The sequence below is a fragment of the Typopeltis vanoorti genome, chromosome 3, assembly GCF_054136105.1.
Source record: "Typopeltis vanoorti isolate ZY-2024b chromosome 3, IOZ_Tvanoo_1.0, whole genome shotgun sequence".
NCBI lineage: Eukaryota > Metazoa > Arthropoda > Arachnida > Uropygi > Thelyphonidae > Typopeltis > Typopeltis vanoorti.
Window position 1 is genome coordinate 14,206,888 of NC_143551.1, and position 23,807 is coordinate 14,230,694.

At 34.8% G+C, this 23,807-nt stretch overlaps 1 protein-coding gene across 1 annotated transcript in view; it reads left to right on the forward strand.

The window, feature by feature from the left end:
* The window catches only part of LOC150107934 (protein GPR107-like), a 262,788-nt gene that overhangs the window by 155,739 nt on the left and 83,242 nt on the right, over window positions 1–23,807 (forward strand). Inside the window, exon 10 of the mRNA XM_090415460.1 lies at window positions 21,985–22,058. Within this exon, the coding sequence (XP_090271586.1) occupies window positions 21,985–22,058 (74 nt within the window). The remainder of the gene's footprint in view (window positions 1–21,984; window positions 22,059–23,807) is intronic.

The window sequence follows — 23,807 nt, forward strand, 5'->3', positions numbered from 1 at the left end:
TGTATAACTGAGAGGAGACCTCCACATAGCCTTTAAAGCAGGTCGTGTCCGTCCCCCAAAGCAATTTCTTGTGGCCCCCGATGTCTCAAGGAAAGATTAAAAAAAAAAAAGATGGTTGCTTTTTGTAATAAAACAGAAATACCATATTTACTCGAATATAAGTCGTCCTCGCATATGTCTCGCACCCCTGTACCCTGATTTTACTTTATGAAAAATAGAAAGTAAAACGTTTTGCATATACATCGCACACGAAAATAAAGTTTAACCACTTTCATATTGGGACGTACGTTAACTCGATCCCTGCTGTAAACAACACTCCTTCCCCAACTGCCACTATACTGCAGATGCAAGAAAAATAAGTAGTTTTATTGTACCACTGAATAAAGTACAGAGACATTTGCTGTCTGTGTAATATATTTCTCAACATGTGTAATGTATTTCTTTAGTGCAATTAGAGACAACCGGTATAAAAACAGCACTAACTAATGAATCACATGTCCCCTCTCACATTAACCATGCTTTTTAGACTCAAGCAAAACCATATGTTTCATCGGCAAACACAGTATCTAACTAAAATCTTATTTTTTAGTTAGATGTGTGTGAGTGCACCTACTAACTCAAACACACAGCTGCAATAAAATTCGTAAATGTTAAAACTAAGACATATAGACTGAATGTTGTTATGACAGTTTCAGATATTATGGAATTTGGTTGAAGAGAATTAGCATTTCAGCAAAAAAATGTTAGCTTGAATTTGTGTTTTGGTGACGCGATCTTTTGTTAATACTGCACCAATCATACCCACATCTTCATAGCTGTTCTGTCTCTATTGGCCTACCATTGCTGTCTATTTCACATTCTGCTTTCACCTCTCAGACATTTGTGAAGGGTATTCATTATGTATCTAAAATCTTGTGAATTACTTGGAATAATGGGAAAGAGGATGACGCTATTTGGATAGATGACTTTGACAATGCACATAAGGAAACCGCTTTTGAGGCTGGAAGTAGCTATAATGAAGGGGAGATTCTTGGTAAGTCATCCACATTTTCAGTTTTTTTTTTCCTGAAAACTTAAGTTTCTAAAAATCCCCGCATATCTCACACCATAATTTTTTAGCTTTAATTTTGGGGAAAAAACGTGCGAGTTATATTCGAGTAAATATGGTATCGATTTATTCATTTTCATATGACATTTATAGTTACAATATGGATGCAACAACCTACTATAATATAATTGCAATAATAAAAATTTATATCGCAATTTCAATGTTAGATCCGATCCTAATCAATCGTAAACTATATTTATGCTTTCATTGTTAATATATAGCACGCTGCTGGTAGCGTGCTGAAAAAGTTGAATTCTAATGGCTACCAGCTGTTAATGTGATGCGCAGCATACACACTTATGTGAATCCAGCTATGAGTTTATAATTGCCTGCTACAGTCAATCAGTAATCTTTGAAGTCAGTGTGCCGAACACGATTCAACGACAATCTAGCAGTGAGAGAATCCCTTTTATTATTTTTTATTTTTATTGGCAATAGTATCATGCACTGGTCTACAGTTTTGTGCATTTTTATTCAAACATTTTTATAAAAATTGTTAATAATATTAATAATATATTTATTCAAATTAAGTGGATATTGAATCCAACATTATTTCTTAGCCGAATAAGAAACTCAAATATATAAAATCTAAGATCTCAATAATAATATATTTATTCACTGAGGCAATGTCACTTTACAAGCCAACAAGAAAAAGAAAAATTGCTGATGAGGGGTGAAAATTTCAAGAAAAATGGGAATTGAATTACTTCTGCACTGAAACAAAGGACAAAATTGTGTGCATTATTTGTAACGAAACAATTAGTGTTGCCAAAGAATATAATATAAAAAGACACTACGATAAAATTCACAAAGAACAATATTCACGCTTTGAGGGTAAACTGAGAGAAGAAAAATTAAAAAGTATGAAGAATTCACTTCAAAGTCAAGTATTTTCAAAAATTATGAAAGACAATGAATCAGCAGTGAGAGCCAGTTATAAAATCAGCTATTTATTGGCAAAACATTCCAAACCTTTTAGTGACTGTTCCTTGGTTAAGGAGTGTGTGATAAAAGCAGCCAGAAACATATGTCCCAAAAATGTGCAAGTATTTTGCAATATTTCTTTGTCCAGAAATACTGTGATTGAAAGAATAACCGAAATGGCAGATAATCTGGGTGACCTGTTGTAAGAAATATCTGCAAATACAATGCTTTTCAATTGCACTTGACAAAAGTTTCGATATTCACAACGTGGCTCAAGTTGCTTTGTTTCTTTGGGCTTGCGACGACAATGTGAATATTACTGAAGAGTTCTTGGAAATGATTCCCATCCATGGAACCACTACAGGGGAAGTTTTTGATGCCGTGAAAAATACCAACTTCCTCTGAACAGGCTCATAGCAGTGACAACTGATGGTGCTCCAGCAATGACAGGCAGAAATAAAGGTTTTGTGTCAAGACTTGCAGCAAAGTTAATGTATCCAGATATTCCAAAACTGCAATCTTTCCACTGCATTATTCATCAGCAGGTGCTGTGCTCCAAAGTATTGGAAATGAGCAGCGTACTCAAGCCTGTGACAAATACTGTGAACTTCATCTGATCCAGAGGCCTCAATCACTGCCAGTTTGCACAATTTCTAAAAGACTTGCAGAGTGAATTTGAAGGACTACCTTATTACACAGAGATTTGTTGGTTATCTTGTCATAAGGTTATAAAAAGCTTTTTTTTTTACTTTTAGAGGAGAGAACAAATTGTTCCTAGAAATGAAAAACATGATGTTGCATTTCTTAATCAGACATGGGTACAAGATCTGGCATTCTTAGTTGATATTATAGGATGTCTTAAATATCTTAGTTGACATTTGAATGATTTAAATGTCAAACTATGATGCACTGGCAAGTTTTAGACGTAAATTAGTTTTGTTTCAAAATCATTTAAAAGAGAATATTCTAAATTACTTACCTATGTGTGAACAGTTGAACAATAAGAATCAAAGTTTTACCTTTTCTCAATATTGTCCCAAACTAGAAAAGATAAAAGAAGATTTTAAGGAGCAAGACTTTTTTTGCTTTTTACAGATCCTTTTTCCTTTAATTTCGAAAAAGCTCCTATTTGTATTCAAATGGAACTTATTGATTTCCAAAATGAGTCCATTCTAAAAACAAAATGCCAACAAGTTAGTGTGCCAAAAATATACAGTTATTTAGGTCAAAATATTCAGAAATAAAAAAGTTTGCAGCAAATATTCTATGTTATTTTGTAAGCACCTATTTATGTGAACAATTGTTTTCATCTATGAAAGGTGAAAATAATTGTTCACCTTTCAGGTGAACGGCCCACGAATCAAGATTAGCCAACATCAATCTTTCTGCCATAATGAAGGTCGTATGCTCACAATCTAAATTTTGGCAGGCTGGTTAATAATAAATGTTGTCAAGTGTCGGTAAAAAAAATAAAATACTGAAATCAAATTACTATAATTATATTATGCAAGTATATATATCATCATCATCATCATCATCATCAAATTCCTGCCATGTACCCTCAAGGGGTGTACAGGATATGACAGTACTACATGAAAAAATTACATCATTACTAACTTCCTATCTACAATTTTCTTCCAAATCAGTCTGTTACTTGCCAAGACTCCAACATTATCAGATCTTATATTTCTATCTTCTAAGGCACTTTGTACCGTATCAATCCACCTATATCTTGGTCTTCCTCTGGGTCGTTTTCCTGCCAACCTGGCAGAGAACACTTGTTTTGCTAATCTTTCCTCTCCAATTCTATTTAAGTGACCATACCATCTGAGATTAGCTCTGCTAACGCATTCCTGGATGCTGACAATGTCAAGTTCTTTCCTAATATCCTCATTTTTAATATGATATTGCCATTGATGCCATCTGTTCACGCCTCTAATCTTTCTCAGGACTCTCATATCTGCGGTCTCTAGTCTTTGGTCAAGTGTTTTACTTCTGACCCAGCTCTCAGATCTATAAGTTAAAATTGGTTTGAACACAGTCTTGTATACAGCTAATTTAGTGTTCCGACTAATTTCTTTCTTATTCCATATGAATTTATTCAATTGACTTCCCACGATACCAGCTTTGCTGATTCTGTTGTCTATTTCTATATTTAGTTTACCATCTTCAGTAAAAATTGTGCCTAAGTAGCTGAAATGTTTTACTTGTTCCACAGGTTCTCCATTCACAACACAGTTGACATTTTCAATGATTCTGCCTATTTTCATTGTCTTTGTCTTTTTATTGCTGACCTTCATACCATATCTATTACAACAGCTATTCAATTTAGTCAGAGAATCTTGCAGACTTGTAGCGGATTTATTTAGAAGTATAACATCATCCGCATAAAGCAAAGAGCTGACATTAACATCTCCAATTTTGATATCAGGTTTAATACCACATTCCTTCATAATGTGATCCATATAGATAATGAATAACAGAGGGGATAATGTACATCCTTGTCTCACACCAGATTTAACATTAAACCATCTTCCTGTACTTCCTTCAATTCTAACTGCTGACTCACAACTCAAATAAAGACTAAGTATTGCTTGATATAATGCCCCATTGACACCATATAACTGCAGCGTATTGAATAGATTCTCTCTTGGCACCTTGTCATATGCCTTTTCCAAATCGACAAAACTTAAATACAGATCTTTGTTATATTCCCATGCTTTCTCGACTATTTGTCGTAAAGTGAAGATCTGATCCTGACAGCCTCTATTTGGCCTGAATCCAGCTTGTTCTTCACCAAGCTTTTCTTCCACAATTCTTCTCAACCGTTTCTCAAGTATACTTGCATAGATCTTGCCAGGAACACTCAGTAGGGAAATACCTCTGTAATTCTCACATTCAGTTTTATTTCCCTTTTTATATATGGGTACTATGAGAGCTCTACTCCAATCATCGGGAATTCGTCCCTCTGTCCAGGCTTTCTGAACTATGCAGTGCAACCACTGTAAGACTCTTATACCACCATACTTCAGCATTTCTGGTCGAATATCATCTACTCCTGCTGCCTTTCCACATTTCAAGCCTTTGATGGCTTTTTCTACTTCAAGTATAGATATGTATTCCTGACTGCATGCCTGGTCAGTGTTTTTTATCACTGTGCTGTCATCACTGCTTGTTTCATTTAGCAGTTTTTCAAAGTAATTACTCCATACTTCAAGGATATCTTTTTCTCCCGTTTTCATGTCACATTTATCATCTCTGATTCCTTTTACAGCACTCTTTCCTCCATTCCTAAGCTTCTTCAACAACCTCCAGAATATTTTGCCACCTTCTTGATATTTATTTTCTATATTCTTGCCAGTCTTCCCATGACTTTTGTTTAGCTAGTTTTACACACTGTTTAGCTTTCTTACATTTGTCTCTGTATTCTGTAAGAGTAAAAGCTGACTTATTTGCCAGGAACTTTTGATATGCTTTCTTCTTTTCCTTCACTGCCTCTTTAACTTCCTGTGTCCACCAGGGAGTTCTGATTTTTTTATCTTTGCACACAACCTCACCACATGCCTCTCTGGCAGAATCAATCAATGTTTCCTTCAGAGTTTGCCACTGAATCTCCAAGGTTTGATTCCTGTTCTCAAACTCTTTCATTTTCTTTTCAATAATATTTCTGTATTTTAGTCTACAGTTTACATCTGAGAGCTGCTCAACTTTTATTCGCTTTAAAACTTTCTTACATGTTATTCTTTTCAATATGAAATTCAATTTTATCCTGCTCAAGACTAAATAGTGATCACTTCCAATTTCAAATCCTCTGTACACTCTGGTGTCCTGCACCAGGGAGAAAACATCACTATCAACAATAACATAGTCAATGAGACTTTTCTTATTCCTAGCCTCTTCTCTTCATGTGAATTTGTGCACATTTTTATGTTGGAACATGGTGTTAGTAATAACCAGTCCATGTCCTGAGCAGAAATCCAACAGATATTTGCCATTATTATTAGCTTTGCTCTTTTCTCCAAATTTTCCCAAAATATTTTTGTATGTCTCACAATCACCTACTCTACTATTTAGATCCCCAACAAGGACCGACTTTTCCTTTTTCATTGTGTCAGTTGCTTTTTCTAAAGCCTCAAAAAATTCCTCCACTTCTACCTTAGTAGAACCTTCTGTGGGACCATAGGCACAAATAAGTCTCATTGTCCAGTTCCCCATTCTCATATTTGCCCAAATTACTCTACTTGAGACTGACTGCCATTCAAGAAGATTAGCCTCGTATTTTGTGTTGAATACTATGGCTACTCCTTCTTTTCCTTGATTGTTATTGCCTGAATATAACATTTTGTATTTATTGCTCAGAAAGATCTCACCAGTTTTGGTCTTTTTTGTTTGTCACCCCTATTATGTCGATCTGGTACTTATCTAATTCCTCAGCTAGCTCCGTTTCTTTGCCATTCAGGCTTCTTACGTTGATAGTACCGATCTTTAACTCTGGTGATGTTGAGTTGGGGTTTGTTTTCAGATTTGTTCCAGTAGCTGACTTTTCGCTGTTCGCCCTGGTTCCCTGGCGAAAACAACGGGGGCCTTGTTTAACCGGGCGACGCCCCAGCCGGCATGAAATTTTGTCATGTTGTACCATCATTTTTTATTTTGGTTTAACCAATAAGAATACAATTTTGTCGGCTAAATCCCAAATTGCCAGCCCATCCTCGTTCGTTCAGTATCAAAGTAGATACCCAACAGGGTGCACCACGAGAAGGTGAGGATTGGACATTATGTCAGAAGCCCTGGTCGGTTCTCCGCATTCCTTTAAAGGCTATGTGGAGGTGTCCTCTCAGTTATACAGCTTTGACCCTTAAGCACCCCAAGTATATATACCATTTTCCCCAAAAATATTTTCAGTAATTTAAAAAATTCGCCAAAATATAGACCCCCCCCCCCCCCAAAAAAAAAAAAAAAATAGAAGTATTTTATTTCAACGCAAACACAAAAAATTTCAAACTAACAGGGGACTCTAAATTTTTGTGATGGTTATGAGAGTTTATACTTTTTTTTATAATGTATTAATATATAAATATTTGATTTATTCAAATAAAATTTAATTTTTGTTTAATTTGGATTAAATGCTATCTATTGTAAATATTAATATAATTACAACTTATTAATTAAATAGTTAATAAATATTAATATGTAATTAATTAAATATTAATACAACTCAAAAGATAATTGCAATGCTGAAACGAACGTTCACACGATAAGGGTGTTATGTTGCCTCTTTACAAGGCCTTGATAAGACCTCACTTGGACTATTGTGTGCAGGTCTGGTCTCTTGGTTTCCGTTGTGATTCTGATATATTGGAGAGAGTACAAAGGCAGGTGTTAAAAATATCAGGATTGTGGAATAGTGATTATGAAGACAGATTGAGAATTTGTAGACTGCAGTCACTAGCAAAGAGGAGAGATATGATTGAGACTTACAAACTGCTGAAAGGGTCATACAGGATTTCAATTCATAGGATTTTTCCATTTATGGAGGGTGGGGAATGGATGAGAGGGCATCCTTTGAAGCTGAGAATAAAGGCCACCAAGAAGGGTGTAAGGGCTAGATTTTTCTCTCAGATGGTGGTGCGTGATTGGAATGGCGTGCCATTGGATGTTGTGAGTGCAAGCAATGTGAATGAATTCAAGAATAAGTACGATTGCTGGTTTGTGTACTATATTGCCTCCTTCGATGGGTCTCTGACTCCCCGGAGTTCTCTCTTAATAATAATAATAATATACTTTCTATTATTTTTTTTTTTTTTTTGAGTTGTCATAATCATTATACTATTTTATTTCTTGTAATGACTTACAATAAATAAAATTTTTATTGTTAATTTTCCAATTTATTTATACTCATTTTTTTCACTTCCCTTCGATTCTAATTAGTGTAGGATTTTTTAGTCAAAAATTTTTTGCGGCCCACTTGAGATAGTTTTATAGCAAATGGCCCACGGTCCAACTGAATTTGACACTCCTGCTTTAAAAGAATATGGAGAACCAATCAGGGCTTCTCACCTAATGTCCAATCCTCACCTTCTCGTGGTGCACCCTGTTGTGTATCTACCAGGACACTGAACGAACGAGGATGGCCTGGCAATTTGGGATTTAGCCGACCAAATTTTATTCTTATTGGCTTAAACCAAAATACAAAATGATGGTACAACATGACAAAATTTCATGCTGGCCGGGGCATCGCCTGGTTAAACTCGTTGTGATTTGTTCCAGTAGCTGACTTTTCACTGTTCACCCTCGTTGTTTTCGCTAGGAAACCAGGGTGAACAGCGAAAAGTCAGGTACTGGAACACATCTGAAAACACACCCCAACTCAACATCACCAGAGTTAAAGATTGGTACTATCAACATAAGAAGCCTGAATGGCAAAGAAATGGAGCTAGCTGAGGAATTGGAGAAGTACCAGATCGACATTATAGGGGTCACTGAAACAAAAAAAAAAAAAAAGACAAAAACTGGTGAGATCTTTCTGAGCAATAAATACAAAATGTTATATTCAGGCAATGACAAGGAAAAGAATGAGTAGCCATAGTATTCAACACTAAATATGAGGCTAATCTTCTTGAATGGCAGGCAATCTCAAGTAGAGTGATGTGGGCAAATATCAGAATGGGGAACTGGACAATGAGACTTATTTGTGCCTATGGTCCCACAGAAGGTTCTACTTAGGTACAAGTGGAGGAATTCTTTCATGCTTTAGAGAAAGCAACTGACACAATGAAAAAGGAAAAGTTGGTACTTGTTAGGGATCTATATAGCAGAGTAAGAAATGATTGTCAGACATGGGAAAATTTGGAGAAAAGAGCAAAGCTAATAATAATGGCAAATACATGTTGGATTTCTGCTTAGGACATGGACTGGTTATTACTAACACCATGTTCTACCATAAAAATGTGCACAAATTCACATGGAGAGAAGAGGAAAGAGTGCTGTAAAAGGAAATAGAGATGAGAAAAAGATATCCTTGAATTATGGAGTAATTACTTCGAAAATTTGCTAAATGAAACAAGCAGTGATAGCACAGCGGTGAAAAACACTCATCAGGCATACAGTTAGGAATAATACATATCTATGTTTGAAGTAGAAAAAGGTATCAGAGGCTGGACATTTGGAAAGGCAGCAGGAGTAGATGATATTCGACCAGAAATGCTGAAGTATGGTGGTATAAAAGTCTTACAGTAGCTACACTGCATTGTTCAGAAGGTGTGGACAGAAGGACTAATTCCCAATGATTGGAGTAGAGCTCTCATAGTACCCATATATAAAAAGGGAAATAAAACTGAATGTGAAAATTACAGAGGTATTTCCCTACTGAGTGTTCCTGGCAAGATTTATGCCAGTATACTTGAGAAACGGTCAAGAAGAATTGTGGAAGAAAAGCTTGGTGAAGAACAAGCTGGATTCAGGCAATAGAGCTGTCAGGATCAGATCTTCACTTTGCGACAAATGGTTGAGAAAGCATGGGAATATAACAAAGATCTGTATTTAAGTTTTGTCGATCTGGAAAAGGCATATGACAAAGTGCAAAGAGAGAAGCTATTCAGTACCCTACAGTTTTATGGTGTCAATGGGGCATTATATCAAGCAATACAGTTAGTATTTATTTGAGTTGTAAGTCAGCAGTTGAAGAATTAAAGGAAGTACAGGAAGATGGTTTAATGTTAAATCTGGTGTCAGAAAAGGATGTAAATTTACCCCTCTGTTATTTATTATCTATATGGATCACATGAAAGAAAGTGGTATTAAACCTGATATCAGAATTGGAGATGTTAATGTCAGTTGTTTGCTTTATGCAGACAATGTTATACTTCTAAATAAATCCGGTACAAGTCTGCAAGAGTCCGTGACTAAATTGAATAACTGTTGTAATAGATATGGTATGAAGGTCAGCAATATAAAGACAAAGACAATGAAATTAGGCAGAATCGTTGAAAATGTCAACTGCGTTGTGAATGGAGAACCTGTGGAACAAGTAAAACATTTCAGCTACTTAGACACGATTTTTAGTGAAGATCATAATTTAAATAAGGAAATAGACAGCAGAATCAACAAATCTGGTATGGTAGGAAATGAATTGAATAAATTTATATGGAATAAGAGAGAAATTATTTCTCTAAACACTAAATTAGCTGTGTTCAAGACTGTTCAAACCAGTTTTAACTTATGGATCTGAGAGTTGGGTCAGAAGTAAAACACTTGACCAAAGACTAGAGACTGTAGATATTAGAGTCCTGAGGAAGATTAGAGACGTGAACAGATGGCATCAATGGCAATATCATATTAAAAACGAGGATATTAGGAAAGAGCTTGACATTGTCAGCATCCAGGAATGCGTTAGCAGAGCTAATCTCAGGTGGTATGATCACTTAAACAGAATGGCGAGGAAACATTAGCAAAACAAGTGTTCTCTGGCAGGTTGGCAGGAAAAGACCCAGAGGAACACCGAGATATAGGTGGATTCATATGGTACAAAGTGCCTTAGACGATAAAAATATAAGATCAGTTAATGTTGGAGTCTTATAAAGGAACAGACTGATTTGGAGGAAAATTGTAGATAGGAAGTTAGTAATGATGTAAATTTTTCATGTAGTTCTATCATATCCTACACCCCTTGAGGCTACACAGCAGGAATTTGATGATGACCTAAACAGAAGGACTCTACCATTTCTGTATGTACTCCTAGAGGTCTCTAAAGAAGTCATTTGTTTGCATATAGAAAGTTTACCAAACTAGAAGATAAAAAAACGTACCAACTGAGAGAGAGAGAGAGAGACAGAGCATACATCGCTAGCAACATGGAGCCATCATCATCGATTTCCTGATATACACCCCCAAGGGGTGTTCAGGTTACTATGACAGCACTACATGATTAAGTTTACATCATTGTTAATCTCCTATCCATAATTTCCCTCCAGATTAGTCTAATACTTGTGAGCACTGTGATATTGTCATATCTAACATTTCCTTTTTCTAAGGTAGTTCTGACTGAATCAATCCACCTAGACATTGGTCTTCCTCTGTACCTCTTTCCTGCCATTTTGCAAATGCCTGTTTTGCTAACCTTTCCTCATCCATTCTATTTAAGTGGCCATACCACCTTAGGTTAGTCTTTCTGACACATTTTTGAATGCTAATATGGTCAAGTTCCTTTCTAAATATATTCATTTTTAATATGATTCTGCCCTTGATGCCATCGATTCACCCCCCTAATTTTTCTAAGAACCCTCATATCTGTGGTCTCTAGTCTTTGATCATGTGCTTTATTTCTAGCCCAACTCTTAAATCCATAACTTAAAACTGGATAATGTGTACACTGCTATTTTGATGTTTTGGCTAATTTCTCTCTTATTTCGCATAAATTTATTCATCTCGCTACCTGCCATACCGGCTTTGCTTATTCCGTTGTCTATTTCCACATTTAACTGATTTTCATGCCAAATTTGTTACAGCTGTTATTCAGTTTAGTTAGAATCCTGGAGACTTGCACTCAGATGTGTTTCTCTCAGAAGCACATCATCTGCGTAAAGCAGAGAGTAAGTTTGACATTGTTCTTCCTTTGACATGTCCAGTTCTAATATCAGGCCTAATGCCACTTTCTTTCACAGTGTGATCCATATAGATGATTAATAAGAGTGGAGTTAATGTGCATTCTTGGCTTACTCCTGATTTTTCATTAAACCATTTTCCTGTATTTCCTTCAATTCTAACTGCTGACTCACAACTTAAATATAGACTACGAATTGCTATGTATAATATCTTCTTTCAAACTGCTGCAAATTTTCTTCAATAATGTTTGCGTAGTTGAGTCTACAAACTTTCTTACATAGTGTTCTTTTCAATGTGATATCCATTTTTATCCTGCTTAGTACTAAGTAATGGTCACTTCCAATTTCGAAACCCCTGTACGCTCTTGTGTTTTGAACCAGCGTTATGATATCACTACTAATAATGTCAGTCAGTAAGACTTTTATTTCTTGTGTCCTGTCTCCATGTGAACTTGTGCACATCTTTATGTTTTTTATTTATTTATTTATTCTTATGGCAAATGCAGCAACAGGTCAATGTCCAAACCAGAAAGCCATTCCAGGGCCTTATCCTGTCACCTCTTGGATGTCCTGGAGGCCACCACCATGAAATTGGCCTTGGGCAATCATTCACAATATGAGTGATCGTCTGGGCCACAGTGGAACAGTCACACTAAGGATGGTCTGATAGTCTCCATTTATACAGTAGGTAACCTCATCTGCCCTGGTTAGTTCTGATCCTGTTCATAGATGGCCAAATCTTCCTAGGAAGGGCAAAACCAAGCTGCTCTGCAGCTTGGTTTTGCCCTTCCTAGGAAGATTTGGAAACCATTTGATAAATATAAATATAAACAGGAAACCATTTGTTGGAAGATTGTTGGACCAGTGTTCTCTTCACATGTCAGGTGTTGATGGTAAGGCAGCTGAAAAGAGTTCGTCTATGGACCAGAAAGGGTTTCATGATTTTAGGTGAATACTAGGTGGATTTATGAGAGTCTGCTGCAGGGGCAGGAGCAGGTTGCTTATTACATTATTAAATACTTTAATCGAGGCTTGTCTTCTCCATATATTTGGTGGAGCAATGTTAGCTAGGGCAGGCAGGCAGGCTGTCTCAACCCTCTCCCATTTTTATGTTGAAACATGGTATTAGTAATGAATTGTCCTTGTCCTGAGCAGAGGTCCAACATGTACCTGCTGTTATTAGCTTTACCCTTTTCTCCAAATTTTCCTATGTACTTGTTGAGATTCATTTCCTATTCTGCTGTCAGGTCTTTAACAAGGACTACTTTTTCCATTTTCTTTGTCAGTTGCCTGTTCTAATAACTCAAAAAAAAACTCCTTCACTTCTTCTTAAGAAGAACCTTCTGTGGGATCATAGGCACAAATAAGTTTCATTGTCCATTTCCCCATTTTGAAATTTGCCCACAGAACTCTACTTGAAATTGCTTTCCAATCAAGAAGTTTATCTTCATGTTTGGTGTTGAATGTTATCGCTACTTCTTCCTTTCCTTGATCATTATTGCCCGAAAATGGCATCCTATATTTATTATTTAGTAATTTTTACGTTTTTTTCTTCTTTGTCTCAGTGATGCAACATTTGAGGAGTCAAGAACTTAATACATCAGCCGTGACTATCTCAAACATGGTTATACGCACAAGGCAATCAACAAGATCTTGCAAATCTACCTCCACACATTGACAAATAAGCAAGATACAAAGATGCAGTGTCTTCCTCATATCCAGCATGTAACAGACAGAATTTCTGAAATGCTTCAATAACATGATATAAATTTAGCTTTCATCTCATTATTCAAGATCTCAAGATTGTCACATCTTCAATCACCTTATTCATCCTCTTATAAAACTAGGGGTTTGTGAAATTGAGTGTTCATGCAGCATATATCACAAAGAACAAAAAATATAATCGAGAGAGAGAGAGAGAGAGAGAGATCCATGTGTCAGAACATGTTAACAATGTGGAAAAGAAGAGAAAGCATAATTCTAGATTCATTTAACATTGTATAAAATATTAATTTACCTCAATGCATTCTTTATGTATCTTAAAGGGTGTACTGTATACTGTGATAATACTGCATGAAACTTTCTGTTATTACTAACCTCATTGACAATTTTCCTCCAAAGGTTTTTCTTTATCTGTCAACATTCCAGTATTCAGATTTTATATTTTTATCTTCTAAGGCACTCTGACTGCATCAATCCATCCATATCTCAGTCTTCCTGTGGTTCTTTTTCCTACCATCCTATCAAATATCTGCTTAGGTAATCTTTCCTCTCACATTCCTGAATGCTAATGTCAAGTTCCTTCCTAGAAGTATCTTCATTTTTTAATATGATTTTGTCATTGATGCCATCTGTTCACTGCCATTATTTTTCTGAAAACTTTCACATTTGTGGTCTCCAATCTTTAATCCCACTCTCAGTTCCATAAGTTAAAATTGGTTTGATCACTGTCTTTTATATAGATACTTCAGAGATGTGAGTTATTCATGATAAATTTCTGCTATTTGCCCTTAAGAGTTATATACAGAACATAGTGATAAATCTACATCATTAGCTTATTACCGGCTTCCTATCACTGTTTTTTTTTTTTTCCAAATTAATCTGTTTGTCAGGACACCAATATTACCAGATCTTACATTTTGATCTAAGACACAACAAATTTATAGGGGACTGCAGGAATAGTTTGTTACAATGGGTAGAGGGTGTTGTAATGAATTTATTTTAATATAGCATTATCCATTTAGAGCTTTGGTCAGAATTTTAGGTCATCTGTTTGTTAGTTTGTTATAGCGATATTTTCTCTAGTGAGAGTTGACTATCTACACCAGTTCACCTAGATATTGACCTTTTTTTCTCCTATTCCATTTAAGTTGCCAATACCACCTTAGATTAGCTCTGCATATCTGAATTCTAACAATGTAAATTTATTCACTAAACACTGTGTATCTTAAATACTGATTCCTTTTTCTCTAGATAGGTTCTCCATTAATTATATAGTTGAAATTTTCCATGTTCCTGATTATTTTCAATTTGTTATGAATATCAGCAATAAAATGACAAAAACCAAATTTGTTACTACAGCAATTGCATAAATAAAGTGCTAACACTTGAACTGAATTTATTTGGAAGTAAATCATTTACATAAAGCAAAGAGCTGAGCATATTCAAATTTGTATATCTGATTTTTAATATCAAGTTAAATGCTGTTTTCTGGAGTTACTTAAAGGTCAGAGCTGGATAACTAGGAGGAGACCTCAACTTAGCCTTTAAGGAATGTAGAGAACTGACCACCTAATGTCCTTTCCTCATTTCACATGGTGCTCCCAATTAATAGGTATCTAAATGCATGGATAGGCTTATGTGTTTGTCAGACATGTTGTAATAGATTTAACAGTATTGATATGAACACAGATGGATAAGAAAATAACTATTTATTAACTTAAAAGCTAATATTTCACTGGTATTATATTAAGCATCTTCAGAGCACACAACACAAAGTTTGTTACAAATGCACGACAACCATAATCCGGTGTAACAGTGGGGCTAGTATAAGTAATTGCAGCGTGCAACACAAGACTAAAGTCCTAATAGGACGTCATCTAGGTTAAAAAAAAAAAAAAAGTTCAAAGTTTTGAAATAGTAGTCCAAATAATAGTCTTAGAAAGTTTGAAAAAAATAAAATAAAAGTAATAAGTATTAATTTGGTCTTAAGATGACTGTCTCCCAAATCTTTAGTAGATTTATACAGCCATACTTGTTAAGGTTTGGAGTATGTTTTAAGGCTGTTGTTGATACCAGGAACAACCTCTCTGACTTGTAGAAGTTCTGTGCATTACTTTTGTTTTTTTTCCAATTGATCCTGTGTGCTGGGGTATCCAAAGCATGGTCTGCCAGACCTGACTTGCCATAGCGAAAGTGTCGGATATATTTTTTGTGTTCACTGAGGTGGATGTCCACATTTCTTCCTGTCTGTCCATAGTAGGCTTGATGGCAAGAACAGGTCACTTCATTGACTCCTGGATGTGATAAAGGGGTGCATTTGTCCTTAGGTGAACAGATGAGAGTTGCTAATTTCACATAAGGTTTAAATACAGTGTGTAGTTGGTGTTTATTAAGCATCCTAGATATCTTTAATGTATAGGATGGTGATAGTTTTGTTGTAGTGTTCTGTGGTAGATATAAGGGATTTCTGGGTAGCATTTAGTATGTTATCTATCTTAAGGGGATTATAACCATTGATTAAGGTGTGACGTAGGTGAGAAAGTTCAGCAGTGAGAGCAATGTCATTGGAACGGATTGTTCTAGCTCTATGGGTTAGTGTTTTTAAGATACCATATTGTTGAGAAGGGTGATGGTGTGATTGTTTGTATAAGTATCTCCCTGTATATGTAGGTTTTCTATAAACCGAAAATGATAAGGAACCTTCTGGAAGATGTGTGATCAGTGTGTCCAGGAAGGTTAGGCAGTCATTGGCTTCTAGTTCCATTGTAAAGTGGATTTTAGGGTGCTGGCTATTTAGATGCACTAAAAATGTATTCAATATGTCTGGGCCATGTGGCCAAATAGCAAACACATCATCAACATAGCATAGTCTAAGGACAAATGCACTCCTTTATCATATCCAGGTGTCTATGAAGTGCCCTGTTCTTGCCATTAAGCCTACTACGGACAGACAGGAAGAACTGTGGACATCCATCTCAGTGAACACAAAAAATATATCCGACACTTTCTCTATGGCAAGTCAGGTCTGGCAGACCATGCTTTGGATACCCCATCACGCAGGATCAATTGGAAAAAAACAAAAGTAATGCACAGAAGCTTCTTCAAGTCAGAGAGGTTGTTCCTGGAATCAACAAAAGCCTTAAAACATACTCCAAACCTTAACAAGTATGGCTGTATAAATCTACCAAAGATTTGGGAGACAGTCATCCAAATTAATACTTATTACTTTTATTTTATTTTATTTTTTTCAAACTTTCCAAGACTACTATTTCAAAACTTTGAATTTTTTTTTTTTTTTTTTTTTTTTTTTTACCTAGATGGCACCTTAGAACTTTAGTCTGTGTTGCATGCTGCAATTACTTATACTAGCCCCACTGTTACACTGGATTGTGGTTGTCTTGCATTTGTAACAAACTTTGTGTTGTGTGCTCTGAAGATTCTGGATATAATACCAGCGAAATATTAGCTTTTAAGTTAATAAATAGTTATTTTCTTATCCATCTGTGTTCATATCAATACTGTTAAATCTATTACAACATTGTAGGTATCTATCTGGATACCAAATGAATGAAGATAAACTGGCAATTTGTCTTTGACCAAACTTTATTTTGTATTGGCTTGAACTAAAAAAACAAATAATGGTAGACCATGATGAAATTCATGTTAGCTGGGACATTGTTTGATGTATGTTTACTTAAAACAGAAAATTAGAATGTTAGCAAAGCATGTGTTTGATATCAAGATGTCAGAAAAAATATCCAGGGGATGCAAGTAGATGTGGCAAAATAGTCAAGATGACAATATTAGAGTTCCTGATAAATAAGATTAATTTGAAGGAAAAGTGTTGATAAGGAAATTAATAATAAAATAAGTTTAATAATGTACTATTACTATAGAGTCATGTCCACATGTTGTTGAGGTTACATGCCAGGAACCTTTTTTTTTATGTGGTTCCCATCAACAAAATAACTTATTTGTAAACCTATAGCACATTCCTACCTTGGGTTTTGTTAAAAATTTCTTTTTTATGAGGGTGGTCTGAAAAGTTCTTAGCCTAATTTGGCTCCCTCTTACTTCTATCTAGAGATAGAAGTAAGAGGGAGCCAAATCTGAAGAATAGGGTGGATGATCCAACAATTCATAGTACAGATCCCTTAATTTTCCCATTGCCAAAACACCTTTGTGTCAGGTGCATTGTCCTGATGAAAGATGATTTTTTTTTCTTCTACAAACTGGATCTTTTCTCACAAATTTTTTCATCTAGTCTGGTTAAAAGATTGAAATAGTATTCACTGGTTATTGTCTTACCAATTTCAAGATAATTAATAAACAAAATGCCTTTAACATCCCAAAACACTGATGCTATCACCTTTCCTGCTGATGGAACCTAATTTGGCGCTGAACAACCAGTTTCTGTCCACTGTTTTGACTGCTGTTTGGATTCTGGTGTGTAATGGTGAATCCAAGTCTCATCCATAGTAATTAATCGATGCACAAAATCTGTTTTATTCTTGTTAAAATGCTCCATGCACTGTTCTGAGACGAGGGCACTTTTGATCTGCTATGAGCAAGCGCGGCACCCATCTTGCGCAAATCTTTTTCAGTTGCAATTCTTCGTGCAAAATATATCCTACACATTCTTTTGAAATGCATATAGTCTCAGCAATTTCATGCACTTTGACTCGCTGATCATCCAATACCATATCATGCACTTGATCAATGATTTCTGGTGGTGTTACACTTTTTGGACGTCCTTCATGTAGATTATCTTCAAGGCTCGTACGGCCACGTTTAAACTCAGCAGCCCATTTCTTAATTGTTGAAAATGGAGGAAAAAGAGTGTCCATAAACTTTTATGAACTTGGAATGAATTTCTTTTGGTGTTAAACCTTCTTTTACAAAGAATTTTATAACCAAACGATACTCAATTTTATTGATTTCAAGGCAATACAGACAACACTTTTGCTTCAGACAGCTGTATAAAACATAGTTGATAGAATGACTTGCAATTTCACATGGATGCTTATGACAGATATACCAACTTAGAAAAAAAAATCTTGTCGAGTGTGTTGCCATCTATTGTCGAGGCCGAGAACTTTTCAGACCACCCTCGTATTTCTACTTTTATTGGTTTTATATTTTTTTGCATTTTTTTTCCTAATTTTTTACATGCGCAGGAAACCCGCCTCTAGAAACCAAACATGGAACTTTTTCAAGCCTCTAATAAGCAGGATGGTCTTTTCACCGATGAATGAAATTCATCTCCAACATACATACATATTTCTAAATAATTATATTCTTGTTTAATTCTTTACCCTAATGTGAGCAAACAAAGGATTTGTGCAAATTATCTTCACAACTAGGCTGTTTATGTATAGAGGCTGATGCCTTCACATCAATTGCCTTAGTATCATTGTCATCTGTTCACTTTCCTACTTATTTTTCAGAACTCACATAACTAGTTACCTTTTCTGTCAGCTGACACACACATTAGACATATTTAACACTGTTGTGACTATAGTTAACAATATAGAGAGGATAGAATACATCTAGCATAAGCAGATTTGGATATCGTTATCACACTTTTTAATGGGGACGAAGTAAAAAATATTTCAGAATTACCTATAAGTTATTTATGTATATATATTATTATAATGATATTCAGAAATGGTAAGATATTGAGGTTATCAAAGGTTTACTGTGGCCACACTGTATAATTCAGAAAGTTGAATTATCTTGATCAATGTTTAAAATGAAAAATAAAAGTGTGAAAGTTAAAGAAATTTCTATGCTGAATGTCCAGGTAAGATTTGTTGGAAGAATATTTGAGATGAGGCTAAGAAAAATTGTGAAAGAGAAACTTGGAGAAATTGAATTTGGATTATCAAAATAAAATAAGGATTATCAAAATCAGATTTTCCCCTTAAAAGAAATAGTTTTTTTTTTTTTTTAAGTAATATTTGTCTAAAACTTTGCAAGGATTATGTTTTATCATTGATATTGCATGGTTACAGAAATCACGGTAATATAACAGGTATCTGTATTTGTGTGTAGGTAGATCTAGAAATGGTATGTGACGGTGCCAAGAGAAAAGCTATTCAAAAACACTCCAATTCTCTATCTGTTGTATGTGGGACATTATATCAAGCAGTTATGCAGTCGATTTTAAATTGTAAGTCAGCAGTTAGAATTAAGGAGATGCAGGAAAATCATTTCATGTAAAATCAGGTTTAAAAAAGGATGCATGTATGCTTTTAGAATCTATATAGGTCACATTATGGAGGAAAACAGCATTAAATCTGGATATATTCAATTCTCACTAAAGCAAACACCATTATAACAAACTAGGGATAGTTTGTTATAATGCTAACGAAGCTTTACAAAGGTATGCTGAAAGAAATTCACTAATAAATGATTCCTATAGTCTCTACGAGTTTGTTATATTCAGCCATTTGTATCAAAATTTAAGATATTTATGCAGATGATATACTCCTAAAAATGTATATCATAGAGCTGCAGGATTCCTTATCTCAATTCTGTAACACATTTTTCTTAAATTATAATAAAGACACTGAAAATAGGCAGGAACATTAAAAGCATCAAATGCTTTTCTGAATTGAGAATCTATAAAACAAAACATTTTAACTTTGTAGGTAGATCTCGAAATGGCACAATGTATAGTGAAAGTGGCAAATTAAACACCTGTTTTCGCTATGACAAAATAAGCCAAACTAGTATGGTGATGAGTTCAGCTGAATAACAATTTTACCAATGTGTTACCAATTTTAACATGGATTTTGAGAGCCAGGTTAGAAATAATGCTTGATCAAAGTCTAGAGACCACAGATATGAGAGTTTAAGAGAAAAATTAGAGCAGTGAACAGTTGGCATCAGTAAAAATTGAATTAAAATTTTATTAAATTTGAAACAGAACTTTATCAAAACTGAAGATCATGCACTTGGCATTTGTAGCATTCAATAATGTGAGCAGAGCTTATATTAGGTGGTACAGTCACCTAAACAGAATGGGAGAGAAAAGATTAGCAAAGGAATTGTTTGATTCTTGGTTCCCGAGGAAGACTAAGATTAAGGTAGATTGATGCAGTTAAGCCTTCTGAATTGATGCCTTCTGAAATATAAGATCTGACATTGATGCCTTCTGAAATACAAGATCTGACAATATTGGAATCCTGGCAAATAACAGGCTAATTTGGATGAAAATGGATAGAAAGTGATAATGTATACTTTTCGTGTAATACTATCATAGTATTCTGTACGTACCTTAAGGATGCATATCAGGAATCTGATGAATATGATCATTTATTGTCCCACTACTGCTTTACTTTCATAGCCTGAGAGCCAATAAGATTTCTTTAGAACAAATGTCACATTGAAGAATCACTTGGCCTGTCATGATGATGGATTGTAGAAAGCATATTTACATAATTACAGAAATCAGTTGGCTAAGTTATGTATCACAATAACAGCTATTCTGTATGTTTTGCTTAAAAGAAAAAAAAAAAAAAAACAGGCAATTTTAATGGTGTATTATGCTCTGAACATGCTGGTTTGAATTCAGTGAAACACCATCTGACTTAAATAGATTTTTTAATAGTGTGTCCTTCTGTAGAGTTGTAATTAATTAAAACAAATCACCATGAATCAACAGTCTGACTTGTCATTTAGAACAAAATATATCTGAATTATGAACTTTATAATATCAAACTTTCACAACATTATACTCTTCTAAAACCTCCTTAGTTTATTTTCATTTTAATCTTCATCTTCTATAATTTCTACCAGGACTAATCCACTAGTAAATGAATAACCTCACATAGCTGTTGCTGCAAAGAAACTGGTATACACAATATTTATGCAGAAATTCTGCATAATTTTCAGCTGCCTTTTCTTTCTTTTTCTTCTCTATCTCCAACTCTTCTGGTGACATAGGAAAATAGTGCTGTAATATTCTATCAACAAAATGACATCACGTTCTTTAAATGAAAGTTCCATTTCCAAATGCAAATCTGAAGATTTGCATTTGGAAATGGAACTTTCAGAAGATAATAAAGATATTTGAATACTATTGCATCCACTGAGCATGGCCTTTTTCAACAAAAAATAAAAAATCGTTAATCGTTAAAAATTTAAACATAATTTTGCTTGTTGTGCAACTCACCGGTTGCAAAATAGAAAATAATTAAGAGGCAATTGAAGACCATTAGCATTCCAAGGTCTAGTTAAAGAATTATTCAAAGTCATATGTAAAGTAATATGGTATTATTACAATATGGGATCTCCATGAAGTCCACTAACCTTTTACCAATCACTAACCATCATTTGTACAATACCTGTCATGTTGCACTTTAAACTTATTCATTCACAAACAAAACACATCTGATTTTGGCAATCCATTCCACTCATTCATACTTTCCAAACAAAAAAAAAAAAATATATATATATATATATATATATAAAAAACTGTTATATCTTTGGTATTGTGATAAGTCTGCAGCAAAGTGATAAAAATTTTAAACCAAGTAAAGTTATTCAATTTTTTATAATTGTGTGTGTGAGAGAGAGATTGCTGTCTGGTATTTGCATGATTGCAATTCTAATTTCATTTTTTAGATAAATTTCTATGTCATTGCTAAAGATGGATATCCTATGGAAGCTTGGGCTGTTCTGTATTATGTTACTCATCTGTAAGTATCTTCATGAATTAAGTTATAAACTTTCCATGTACTCTCGCTGATAATTCTCTCTCACTTTACACTAAGTATAGCTGCATATTTTCCAAAGCTGAGAATGGATAACTATTGATTAAACCTCAATATTAGCGAGGTGAGGAGCATTGTGTTGAACTACAGGAACTAATTTAAAATATAATTTTTTCTTTTTTATAGTAACATTTGTCTAAAACTTTGTAAGGATTATATTTTATCATTCTTGTCTCTATGATTTCACGCTGATACCTCGAACCTCCAAATTTAAAATTGTGATGAGAGAAGCTTTAAAAATGTGCTTTGATCCATCATAATTCTCATTCAGTATTGATGATGTCCTTTGATTGGAAAGACAGATTCAGATCTCATGCAGGATGCAACAAGCCTTTATGTAATCTTGCAAAACAGGCAAATAGGCTACAGTATGTGCAGTTAGCAGATATAATAGGCTATCCCCATAATGCATGTAGGAAAACCACCCTATCCTGCAAAATGAATGAGTCAGAGAATACATGTTTCAGCAGAACATTTCCAGGTTCTATAGATAGGGCTAACTACTCTGTTGTAATGCCATTGATTAGGTGTTTATCTGTCTTAAGGAAAAGATGAGATGGGAATTATTCAAAAAAAAATCTTTAAAATTTTTAAGTGAAACTTTTGCTGAACATACTTTAAGCTTGTAGGTTAAAATCTATAAAATTTCAGAACACAAGAATTAGTCTCTCCTTTAAGAATACTCGTTTTTAATATGGAAGTGGATAGTGGTAAACATCCATAAATAGCCAAAGTAAACCTGCCAAAAGAAACAAAATATACATTACGTACAACCACATTGTATGATTTGAAGTGAGGTAGATGGAGATTTTTTTTTTTTTTTCAGTGAGAAAAAACAGCTGTGCAAAATCATGGAAACTAAAGCTATTTAGGGTGGATGCAGATAAACACGAAGTATATACTCTGTCCAAAAAGAAACTGAACTTTTGCTAGAAAATAAAACAATTATAATTATTCAAATCATTTATTTCAATCAATGTACTCTCCCTCCTTCAACTTCGATACAGCGTTTCACACGGTCAATTAATTCGTTAAATGAGTTTTTTATATCGGTTTTTGGGATACTGTTGAAGGCTGTGGTTACTGCCACTAGAATGTTTTCAGTGGTGTTGTATCGCTTTCCTTTCATCGGCAAACGAAGTCGAGGGAAGAACAAGAAGTCACAGGGTGCTAAATCAGGTGAATACAGCGAGTGATCCAACACAAACTTGGTTTTTTCTCAAAAACTGTCTCACAATGTTTGAAAGATATGGTGCATTATTGTGCAAAAGTGACCAGTTGCTTGCATCACGATATTCATGCCGTATGTGACATTCTCGCTATCAGTCGCTTCAAAACTTCAAGATGAAACTCGCCATTGGCTGTTTGGCCAGGCGGAATGAATTCTTTGGATAATGCCCTTGGAATCATAGAAACAAATCAGCATTGTCTTTACTTTTGACTTCTCCGAGTGACTTTTTTTCGGATGCCCCTCTACTGGCGGTCTCCACTCAGTACTCTGCCGCTTTGTTTCGAGCTCGTACTCAAAACACCATGTTTTGTCATCAGTAATGAGTGTTTCAAGCAAGTTTAAGTCCTTACGAGTAATTTTAATGAAGTCCTTGCAGTGTTTCAATTTGCATTTTTTGGTTGTTGGTGAACTTGTGGGGAATAAATCGCGAATTCAATTTACAA